The sequence below is a fragment of the Benincasa hispida genome, chromosome 1 (genome assembly GCF_009727055.1).
Source record: "Benincasa hispida cultivar B227 chromosome 1, ASM972705v1, whole genome shotgun sequence".
Classification (NCBI taxonomy): Eukaryota; Viridiplantae; Streptophyta; class Magnoliopsida; order Cucurbitales; family Cucurbitaceae; genus Benincasa; species Benincasa hispida.
The window spans coordinates 25,610,772-25,622,186 of NC_052349.1; the positions used below are offsets into that span (position 1 = coordinate 25,610,772).

At 36.3% G+C, this 11,415-nt stretch overlaps 1 protein-coding gene across 4 annotated transcripts; it reads right to left on the reverse strand.

The window, feature by feature from the left end:
- Positions 1 to 527: 527 nt before the first annotated feature.
- Positions 528 to 9,960, reverse strand: LOC120072155 (pentatricopeptide repeat-containing protein At5g12100, mitochondrial). 4 transcript variants are annotated; one of them, XM_039024572.1, is made up of 5 exons: positions 6,898 to 9,960; positions 6,731 to 6,821; positions 5,730 to 5,899; positions 5,556 to 5,631; positions 528 to 716 (listed from the first exon to the last, which is right to left on the reverse strand). In XM_039024572.1, exon 1 carries the CDS (start codon positions 9,572 to 9,574, stop codon positions 7,064 to 7,066), a length of 2,511 nt encoding a protein of 836 aa, XP_038880500.1. In that variant the 5' UTR covers positions 9,575 to 9,960; the 3' UTR covers positions 528 to 716; positions 5,556 to 5,631; positions 5,730 to 5,899; positions 6,731 to 6,821; positions 6,898 to 7,063. The 4 variants fall into 4 exon arrangements, with proteins under 4 accessions (XP_038880500.1, XP_038880503.1, XP_038880509.1 ...); XM_039024575.1 differs by lacking the exon at positions 5,556 to 5,631 and having other exon boundaries at positions 5,705 to 5,899; XM_039024581.1 differs by lacking the exon at positions 528 to 716 and having other exon boundaries at positions 5,358 to 5,631; positions 6,755 to 6,821.
- Between the last annotated feature and the right edge of the window lie 1,455 nt (positions 9,961 to 11,415).

Sequence of the window (11,415 nt, forward strand, 5' to 3'; positions counted from 1 at the left end):
TTTTTTTGTAAAGAAACATTTAATTGATATATGAAATCAAGGATAAGACCTTGGAGAAAAATTACATTAGGAATTGCCAATTGCTCACTAAAAAGTATAAGCTAAAATGACTAAAAGGATGTTTAGTTTTGCACAAAAAAAAAAAAGTAAATAAAATTGTATCCATAAAACGATGAAAAGGGGAAGAAAAGTCATTAAAAAGAAAAAAAAAAAAAAAAAAGCACGCACAATAGCCAACCAAATCGTCTTCTTGATACCACCAAATGGATGACCCACCAAAATAGAATCTAGAGCATCAAAGATTGAATTAGGGCAAACAAAGTACCACCCAAAAGAAGATAGAATAATATCCAAAAAAAATTGCAGCAAACGAACAATGAAAAAACAGATGAGTTGAAGATTCAGTCCGTTGATGACACATGTAGCACCAAGATGGGAGGTACTATCACACCCCGCCCCGAGCCCGCACTCCTGAGCCCGAGGAGAGGAATGATATTTACTCATGCTACTTTTTATTAACTTGCAAGTTTTCCTTTAGAACCTTATTTATTACAGCAGCGGAAAAATATTCTTACATGCTTTATTTAGAAAGCTAATTTACAAATTCAAATTGCATTTACATAATTGACACTACCCCGATTACTAATCTCATCTAGTACTATTTCTAAACTTGTGGCAGACCTTGACCAACTTCGCAACCTGGACTCATCTGCTACCTGCGAGAGAAACACATAAAACAAACCATGAGCTTTACAAAGCTCAGTGAGTGATATTACAAATACAAGTCTTATACAGATCACAAGTATTATCACGAGGTTCCAATGCAAACCTCCACCAAACCATGAAGTTTGTCACAAACCTATCTACACACACGGTAGATAGTTAACATTCATATCTAAAAATATCAACCTATGTGCACATAATTCTCCCTTTCATGTAAGCTTAGAAGCTAGGCCCGTCGGCCCTCTAACCATCCCATTCAAGATTTTTCCAGCCCACAGACTCAGGAACTAGACTCCTTGGTCCCCTGACCATCCTGTTAGGATTTCTTTTAGGCTCAGGCTCTAGGTCCACAGACCCCCTAACCATTCCAACGTCATACTCATTTCATAATATAAACTCCAGCATATCAATTCAAAATATGCTTAAAAAAGAAAAAGAAGAAACCACTCACAGTGACTTGCTGAGATCTTTCTTCCCAGTTCACCCGGTTTCCCTTATTCTTTCGCTGGACCCTATTTCAGATTTAACTTCAGGCTTAGATTACTCACTCTTTTGGGCCTTATCTTAAGACAATTCCTTCTTCAAAAATGTGTGAAAATGTCTTAACTATGTTACCTTAAAGTTTCACCTTGAAATTCCTTGGTGAAAGTTCCGAGTCTCAAGTTTACTCCCCCTGGCCCGACTGTTTCCTCAATTGTGAGCACCTCTCGGTTTTCCTTGAATTTGACAGCCTTAGAATTAGAATTTCATTAAGGCAGCCCTCACAATGAAACTACATTTAATTTAGAAACTTTTAGTCTAAAAATCACCTGATTTGCACAAGTAGTTTGGAAAAACTTCCTGCTTGAAGTTAGCCTATGCGTTTGTCCATACACCTGGCTTTCTTCGGCACCTCTGCTTGTTCCTCCGCCCATTCAATGCCTTCCTTCCCTCTATGAATATCTCGTATCTTTAATGATCTGCGGGTTGAAGTGAGGCGCCCTGCCCCTTTTATAAGCGTCTAACCCTTCTCCTTTGCCCGACACCTCTTCCATTGATCCTATCCAGGTGTTTTCCTCATCTTCTGCCAACGCCCAGCACCTTCCACCTCCTCTTTGATGTGTCTTTTCCTCACACTATCAACGCAATCTTACATCATCGCAAACCTAGGTGTCTTCTCCTTTCTTTAGCCAACACATAGCCTTTACAATTGTATGTCTCTTGTGCACCCACCTCATTTACTTAAGGCCTAAGACTTCTTCCTAACAAGCCACATGTCTGGATGACGACCTTGAATGCGTCCATCCTCCCTCATATGCGTTCATCCAACTTCATATGCGGTCATCTAACCACAAATTCGCCCATCCAATTGCCGCAACATTCTTATGTCTGGACACCACCAATTAGCGCATGCATCCATCCTATCTTTGCATCCATGTGGTGTCCTTTAAATCTCCACATAACGCCCTTTAAGTCATTGCCGTCTAGCACCTTTCCCTGTACGGGACATACTTTCCTTGGTTGTGCCATTTTCAATTAACGCAACCTTACCTTGTGCATTCCATTAACGTAACTTGGTCATATATGCTAGATGCTCGCAAAGCTCATCCCTGACCGCATGCCCTCTACCGCATGGCTTACCTTTGCCTTATGCGCTCAACTAGGATTATGACCACCCTCTTCTACCGCATACTATTTGCTCAAGCCTTGTCCTATGCGTCCACATGCCTTGGATGTCCTCGGCACATAGCACATCACCAACGCATAACAACCTTTGGGTCAAACTTGGTTCTCAACTTAACACCCCATAGCATAGCTCACCATCGCCTAGGTTCTTGCTAACGCATCCCTTATGACCAACGCAACCAACCTCATAACCCTTATTACCGCAAGCCTTAGCAACGCAAGCACAATTCACCATGCGTCCATCATAGCTTCTTTCATCGCCTAGCTCACCCTTTAGCAAGGTCGCCGCATCCATCGCATAGCATCGCCGCATCCATTGTGTAACATCGCCGCATCCATTGCGTAACATCGCCGCATACCCTCGCGTAGCATCACCACATACCCTCGCGTAGCATCGCCGTATCCATCGTCTAGCATCGCCGCATACATGATCAATCGCCGCATACACGATCAATGCGTGCGCATACCATCGCCGCATACACGATCAATGCGTGTGTATCTCCCGTGCCTTGAGCCTATGTCCGCACAACTTGAGGGTACCACAAGCTCTGCTAACCTCTCAAACATAGGCTACCGCATGCTTATCCCCGTATAGCCTTTCCTCTCGGCCATACGTCAACCTCTTTTGCCCCAAATAACCTCTCAAACATTTATGGCCAACACATTTGTCTAATATATTTTTTTTCCCTAGCCTCCAACGCATAGTCCTGTTTTGATTCATACTTAACCAAATTTTCACCAGTTAAAGCTTATTTCCAAAGCTACTTAGTAAATTCTATTTAAACACTTAGATTTTTCCTACTCTTTAACTTGGGATCTAACTCATACTTAGTTAATCCCTTTTATTTCCTGTATAAAAAAGGAATATGGAATTCTAGGTTTCACAGGTACACATACTTGGAAGACGATGCTACAAATAGGGGTGAAAACGGTTCAATTCGGTTTGATGGTCAAAACGAACCGAACCAATTCTTTTAAAATGTGAAACAGAACCGAATCGATTTATTGGTTCAAATCAAACCGAACCAAACCACATATATGCGGTTCGGTTCGATTTCAAAATCGGTTTTGGCATTTTTAAAAAATCCATGTTATATTTTTTTAATTAAAAAAAACAGTTTGGTTCGATATTATTCTTTAAATTAAAAGTAGTTCGATTTTAAATTCGGTTTTACTCTTTTTTTAAATATAAATAAATATATATATATATATATATTAGTTAAAAATGGTTCGGTTCGGTTTCAAATTCGGTTTTCGAAAGTGAAACTAAACCGAACCAAATTAATTCGGTTTCAAAAAATTTTCAAATCGGATCGAACCACATTTTTCGATTCCACTGAGTTTTCAGTTCGGTTCAGTTCGGTTTTTGTGGTTTGAATGACCACCCTTAGCTACAAATGGTCAGAAGTATTGATGGCACCCAAGCAAAGTTCCCAAAAAAAAATTTAATTCGCTTAGCATAGCTATCTTTCTAAATCATCTAGTAAAGATCCGAGGAAGCCAAAGTCCCAATATCCATCAAGTCAACCATAAGGGATTTAACAGAAAATACCTGAGAAGGATGCAGATGCCAAATCTAGGAATCAGGGGAAGAGCGTAACTTGAAAAACGACAAATACGACAAAGTAGTCCATTCCGCAATTTCCAACTCAGTAAGATTACGGCGAAGATTAAGATCTCAAGCATGAGAGGATGAGTTCCACAAGATAGCCACAAAAGCCTCTGACTATTGAGCAAGGCGATAAAGTCGCAGAAACATAGCTGATAGGATACCACAGCTAAGCCAGTCATGCCAGAAAGAAGTAGAAGAACCATCACCAAGCCTACGACAAATATAAAAAGCCACCAGACTAATATTTTGGCAAATAAACCTTCAAGGTGCCTTAAAAGAGGCACAAGCTAGTTTATGTGTACCCTGACTAATATCTTGGAACAACCCCGTTTGACCCTACAACACTTGGGTGTCAAAGGAAACTTATAATATATATCCAAGGTAGGTGATCACTATGGATTGAACCCATGACCTCTTAATTCTTTAATGAGGTGATGTTCTTTTATGGTAGGCCAACTCATGGTGGTTCATCCACACTAGTATCTATATCTAAAGACAAAGCTCACAAGCTAGAAACCTTCACAACAATCGACCAAGTTGGTGTATAACGTGAGAAAATAGGGTGGAAACCACATATTTCTTTTTCCTCCATTGCAAATTTGCACACTCCATTTGGTTTCTTCTTTTCAGTTCCTTTGGATGGAAGTTCTACTTTTCCCAGCTCCTCAATGCCTTTCTTTTTTCCTTCTTGTTTTGGACTCTATAGGATCTCACCTGAAAAGCTCCAACTTTGTGGTACCTTTGGCCGGAAAAGACATTGTTCACTAATTACTCTCACTCCTCCCTATGAGTTTTCCTTCTGTAAGCTTCCTTTGGAAAGAGTGGGCTTTATGCCCGCACTGTCCTTGATGTAAGAAGGTAAGCTACATTGTTAACATTTCGACGTAGAGGACTACTAAAAGGAAACATTATAGGGGTGGTGTTTGATGCGCCAGGTTAATTATTATAATCAGTAGTTATTATAATTTGTAGGTTATAATAATCTATAAGTTATAGTAGTTTGTGTCTGGAATGCAAAATATTTTAGTCTATGTTATATTAATCTGTGTTTGGGGTGCAAACTATTTTCATATAAATAAGAAATAGTAGATACCATAACAAAAAGGGAAAGAGTGAGATGGGATAGGTTATAATAGCTTACTCCAACCACTTAAATTGGGGGCCTAAACACCATTAGGTTCCTTAAAATCTAAAGGCGAACCTAAGGATTGTGGAGGCAACTTTTTTTTATCATTGGAACATTTATGTTTGAGTGGCCAGTAGAGCAAAACGTTGAAATTTATAAATACTGTATTTTTTTCTCTTTTTAAGTTTGGGTTATGTCAATTCAATTATGTTTATGTTGGCATGTATACTGTTGCAATAACATTAATCCAACACCTTGCTCATTGATATATCCAGTATTTATTGTTATTTATGATTCCACACTAAGAAAAAAACTAAATATGTGCTATGTGAACAACCTATCGTCTTCCTTTTCCTATGTGAAGGAGAGAAAATCGTCGATCTAAATTTTTCAAGAAAATCTGAAATGAAGAGAGTGCAAGAGATAAACTTGGTGAGCTGAAGATTTGGAGCACAGCTTTGGAGAACAAATCCAATTCTCCAATTCTGGCAAGCACGACCCCAACCTAAGGGTCAAGAAAAATAATCAGATTAAAATATTAAGAAAATAAATTCTTCAAGAAAATCAATAATTATAACCTTAGTAGAAAAGAAGTCTCCGTACAATATTTAAATGGCGTGTGGTTCAATGTTGCCAACTGCTGTCTTGACGAACACAACCACCATGATAGATGCTATCAAAATATCCGAATGGCTCCACAAAAAATGTACACGAATGAACAATCGAATACTTGAAAGGAAAAAAGTTGCAAATTAGTTGCAGATTAGTTCCACCTGAAAAGGAAGAGATCACCAAACTTTACAAAGCCTTACATCAATTTAGAAGCCTAATGTAAGAGGGAATATGACTCGCGTAAAATGATTTAAGAGCATGTTTGGATTGATTTTCTAAGTGCTTAAAATCACTTTTATTGTAAGTGGAAACACTTTTGAAAGTCGATCCAAATAGGTTTTAAATAATTAAGGAGCAATTGAACAATAGTAGAAGTAGGTCCAACATTTCAAAGCAAAACAGCCTTTATTCAATTTCATTTCATGACACTTTCCAAGCTCATATATTTTAGATTTAACTTCATATTTTCATGTCTCGAGGCCTCTCAATCATATATATTGACAATCACATAAGTTGCCATTTCTTTATCTATTATCTAAATCCAAGCTCTCACCATGCTCATAATTCATAAGTAATCAACTTGACTTCAAGACTTCAATATTTACAGTCAAGACATCACTGAGTGCTTGAAAGATGCTCCTCGAGTAAATGTTATGTACTCTGTTGCAGCCACAACATTTTTTTTTTTGGAAAAAAAACATTTCATTGATAAACGAAATAAAGGGAAAACCCCATCACCTATAGATGATTACAAGTTTACAACATAGATCTCCAATTGGAGATTAGAAAGGAATTTGAGAAATAACCAGTGTTTTAAGAATGATGATGTTGGCTTAAAGGCATCATTAATCAATCTAAGAATTGATTTTAAAGAAAAAGGTAAATGAGAATTGGGAAATGACTCATCGAACAGCAAGGAACGTCCTTTTAATGTAGAATTAATATGAATCCATCAGTAACCAAAGCATATAAAATTAGACATATGGCCTTACCCAAGCATACAGGCTAGGCCTTACCCAAGCATACAGGCTACAGCAAGCAACACATCACCGTCACAGCAAGAAGTCTATACAGCTCATTTGTCTGAATCACAGAAAAAATAAACGATAAGGTTAATGAGTCAGTACAAAATCAAAGCTAAGAAGAGGATCCTGCTTACCAAGTGACCCGACAGCTGCATCGTCACATTTAAAACATGAGGAAGAAATGATCATGACAAAATAGTTGTGGCCATGAACCATGGAAAGGTAATCCCACTGTAGAAACATTTTTCAGCACAGTGATAGCATATGTGTTCATAGGTTTCTTCATATCACGTGTTTCACCTACATAGTCATAGATGCAGAAGGCTCGTTACTCAAATTCAAGACATTCAGTCCTTTGACATACATCTCAGACAAAATAAGTTGGGCTTCTTGAAACCTCCCCTCTCTCTTAAGACCATCAATGAGTTGATTGCAAACGGAGGAATTTAACAAAAACTTGTTTTTGAACATCTCTTTATACCATGCATGTGCCTCGCTATAATCACCAAGTTCACAAAGTCCCTTAACTACGATATTGTAAGTGTCAGCCTTAGGGGTCAACCCCCTAGCCTTCATATCCTCAACAAGTTTCCGTACTTCTGTAACCTTACCATCTCTCAAGCATCCTAAAATCAAGCTGTTATAAGTCATCTTGTCTCGTTGGACTCCTTCATCTATCATCTTTTTGTACAAAACAAATGCCTTTTGAACATCTCTGTTTTCTATATAGCAAAAAATCAGTGCATTATAGATACCTCTATCTGGAGCAAGATCCATGTGCAACATTTCACTGAACAGTTTCTCTACAGTATCTAAACCAGCCTTGCTACATCCAGATATTAAAAGATGATATGTTATTAATGTAGGATTGATGCCTTGCTTTTTCATAGTTTCATATAACTCGAGACCTTTTTGGGGGTTCCCAGAACTACAATAACCAGTAATAAGGGAGTTGTATGTGATCAAATCAGGTGTAAAACCACTGTTTGTAATTTGGTTGACTAGCTTTTCTGCTTCAATCATCCTCCCTAACTTGCACAGTCCATTGATGAGTGAATTGTATGTTGCAAGTGTTGGAGTGATGTCCCTATCAATCATTTCATCAAAAATCTTGAAAGCACCTTGCATCTTCCCTGATGTGCAATTATAATCAATCAGCATATTATAAATTTGAGCGTTTGGAAAAACTCCTTTACCATCCATATCAGCAAAAACTACTTCAGCTTCAACAAATCTACCAACCTTGCAGAGACAATTAATGAGAGTTCCATAGCTTACTACATTTGGCTTTATCCCTTTACTTTCCATTTCTTCGAGAACTTGGAAACATCTATCAAAAAGACACACCCGTCCATAACCATCAAGAAGGATGTTAAAGGTTTCAATGCTAGGGCAAATTTCCTTCCCTATCATCTTCCTCAACCATTCCTCTGCCTTGTCCAACTCTTTTATTTCACAAAATTTATTGATCAACGAATTAAAAGTGATGCAACTGGGTGTTAAGCCTTGATTTTCCATCCTTTGGATAGTTGATATAGCACCATCAATATTTCCTTTTCGGCAGTACCCATCCACTAGTACATTAAAAATCATTTCATCTGGAACCAATCCATTCATCATTAGTTTCGTCAGAATCTCTTCTGCTTTTTCCACCTTCCCATCTTTACATAACCCATTCAACAAAATACAAGTAGTATATTTATTCATTTTCACCCCTTTTTTCATTGCTTCTTCATATTGAACAATTGAGGCTTCACCACCACCAGACCTCAAATACCCATCAAAAAGTATGCTATAGGTAAATCCATCTGGTGCAAACCCATAAGTTTCCATCTCATGCAATAGCTTTTTGGCTTCCTCCATCTGCTTTGCCTGACAGAGCCCACTAAGCAAAGAATTATATGTCACAAGATTAGGCCCCAAATTTTCATGCTTCATCCTCTCCTTCAAACTAAAAGCTTTATCCAGTTTTCCCGCCTTACAGTATCCATTGATAATTGTATTATAAGTAACCAAATTTGGGGACACGTTGTTGATCATTTCATCAAATATCTTCTGTGCATCAATTATCTTCTTCTCTTTGCAAAAGCCAGAAATTATCACATTGTAAACAAACACAGTAGGGTTAATCCCTATCTTCTTCATGCAACAGACCAAATCACATGCCTTATTCATCTCCCCTAGTTTTATTGCCGCCTCAACCGCCTTACCATACATGAAACTATCTGGTTGAAAACCAGATTCAACAAGTTCAGAAAAGAAGTCAAGCGTTTTTTTAAACTCTTTTGAAGACATTAATAGTTTAAATAAAATATTGAGGGTAGCCACAGCAGGAACAACACCATTTTTCTTCATTGAGGTGTATAATCTTATGGCATCATCAGTCATATTGAGATCCAAAAGTGCCGTAAACAACATATTTGAAAAGACATGCTTCAAGGATGGAGAATGGACAGAAAAAACTTCAATAAGATCACAAGGTGATGAGAAAGGAGATTTGGAGAGAATTACTGACTTAATGAGCCTCTTGGCAGCACCCGTGCGCTCCTGTTGAAGTAAAATCCGAAACTTTTGGACTAATTCATGACACAAAGGTTCTGAAGGGTTAGAATGTTGTTTCTTGGTGGTGCTCAATGTTACTTCCTGATGACTAAGAACCTGTTCAATTTGATTGGGTTTGTTCTGGTTCTGGGTAGAAGTAGAATCAGAGCAAAATGGGATCGAGGTGGGAATAAATGAAAAATGGTATGTTCTGAATCGTCTAGTGATAGGAATTCTAGTTAAGTAATATCCATGACTTCCCATTTTCATCTCAAACTGAAACAGTTGGTTTAAAAATTTTGCAAAGGCGATAATACATATTTTGCAAATGGAAGCCAAAGCTTTTGAAACATAAACATACTTACATCTCTGCAATCACCCAACTAATTTTTCTGCCAGAAAAGAAGAAGAATGAATATGTGAAAACTCAAAAGCAAATGAATAAATATTGTAGATTTGGCATGGATGAAGAAAGAAATCAAAGACGGAGAAGAGTTGGGATGGGTGTGGCTGCCCTGCCGCAGGGAGTGAGGAAGAGAAGAAAAGATCTACTTGCGAGTGGGTGACGATGTGCGGCTTCGAGGCTGCTACAAAGATGGAGGATTGGAGAACCAGAGAGGGTTGGAGAATGAACGAAAGTGACAGACCCTTTAGGTGTATTTTTATTAATTATTTTAATAGTTGTTTTCTTCTGAATATCCAAAATAAATTCAAGATTAAAATATCATTATTTTAAAAAAAAAAAAATACATAAAAATAACCATCTTCAGGTCTAATATTTCAAAAACATCTTTAAATTTGAACTTTTTCAAGAAAGGATTTTAATATTATTTTTTAACAAATTTATCCTTTTTATTTTTTTTATTTTTAATTTTTATATATATTTCTCTATTTTCAAAACTTTTTTAACGAGGAGAGAAACAACATTTTATTTATGAAAATACATTTAATGAATTTTTTTTATTTTTATTGATTTCACGTTTTATTTTTCTATGAATCCATGCTTATTTAAAATATATCTCATAACATTTGGTTAGAAATTTAAAAATATTATAATCAATATATGAAATATATCACATTATATAAATTCAATGCTTGACATAAATCACCATATATTGCATTTATTATGGAGAGAGAAAATTCATTTATTATGATTTTTTTTCCTTTTTCAATTCTAGAGATAAAATGCATTTGATATATTTTTTCCATTTTTATTTGGAGAGAGAAAATGACATTTAATATGATTTTATTTTCCATTTAGTTTTTCATATTGATTTTTGTTGTTATGTGAAATATTTCATTATTTGTTCATTTTGTACATGTAATATATTTCGTTGTTTATTTGTACATATCAATTTATTAAGTTTTTTTTTATGGATTAATGATTATTTTAAATATACTTTAGAATATTTGGACGGATTCATGATTAGTTTAAATATACGTCAGAACATTTTGTTAGGTATTTAAAAATATTTTAACCAATATATGAAATATACTACCGTTTATAAATTAGAGACTGACTAAATAGTTGTGATTATATGAAATATACTACAGTATATAAATCTTCATAAATTTTATTTACACCACAGTATATATCATAATATAATAAGTCTAAAAAAATACTCATTGTTATCAAATAAATGAATACATATACTACAATATATATTAAATTTCTACAAAAGCTATACAATATATATAAAAAATAGAAAAAAATAAAGTCCATCATATGAGGATTTATAATACATAACCCTCCATCTTCATCTCTCTTCTTTAGCCATGGATCTCTCTCCCCTTCGTCATTGACCAAATTTGTCTGTCCCACCATGTCGTCAACTGAATCTACTCAACCTGTTACCATTGATTCGCATTACGCCGTTTGCACCATCAATTTGTCCCGAGTCATTCGTGTCACCACCTACAACTCACATTGCTGCAAGGAGAAAAGAGAAGGAAAGGGAAGGAGAAAAAATAGGGAAGAGGAAGAAATGAGTGTGAATCATGGGGGAGAGAGAACATATGCATGAGAGAAAGAGTAAGCATGGGGGAGAGAGAATATGTATGGAGGAGATAAATATGCATGGAGGACAGAGAAATACATAAATAAATATTAT

Excerpts from the sequence above, each read along its gene's own strand:
- LOC120072155 (XM_039024572.1), bottom strand. The coding sequence starts at position 9,574 with ATGAAAATGGGAAGTCATGGATATTACTTAACTAGAATTCCTATCACT.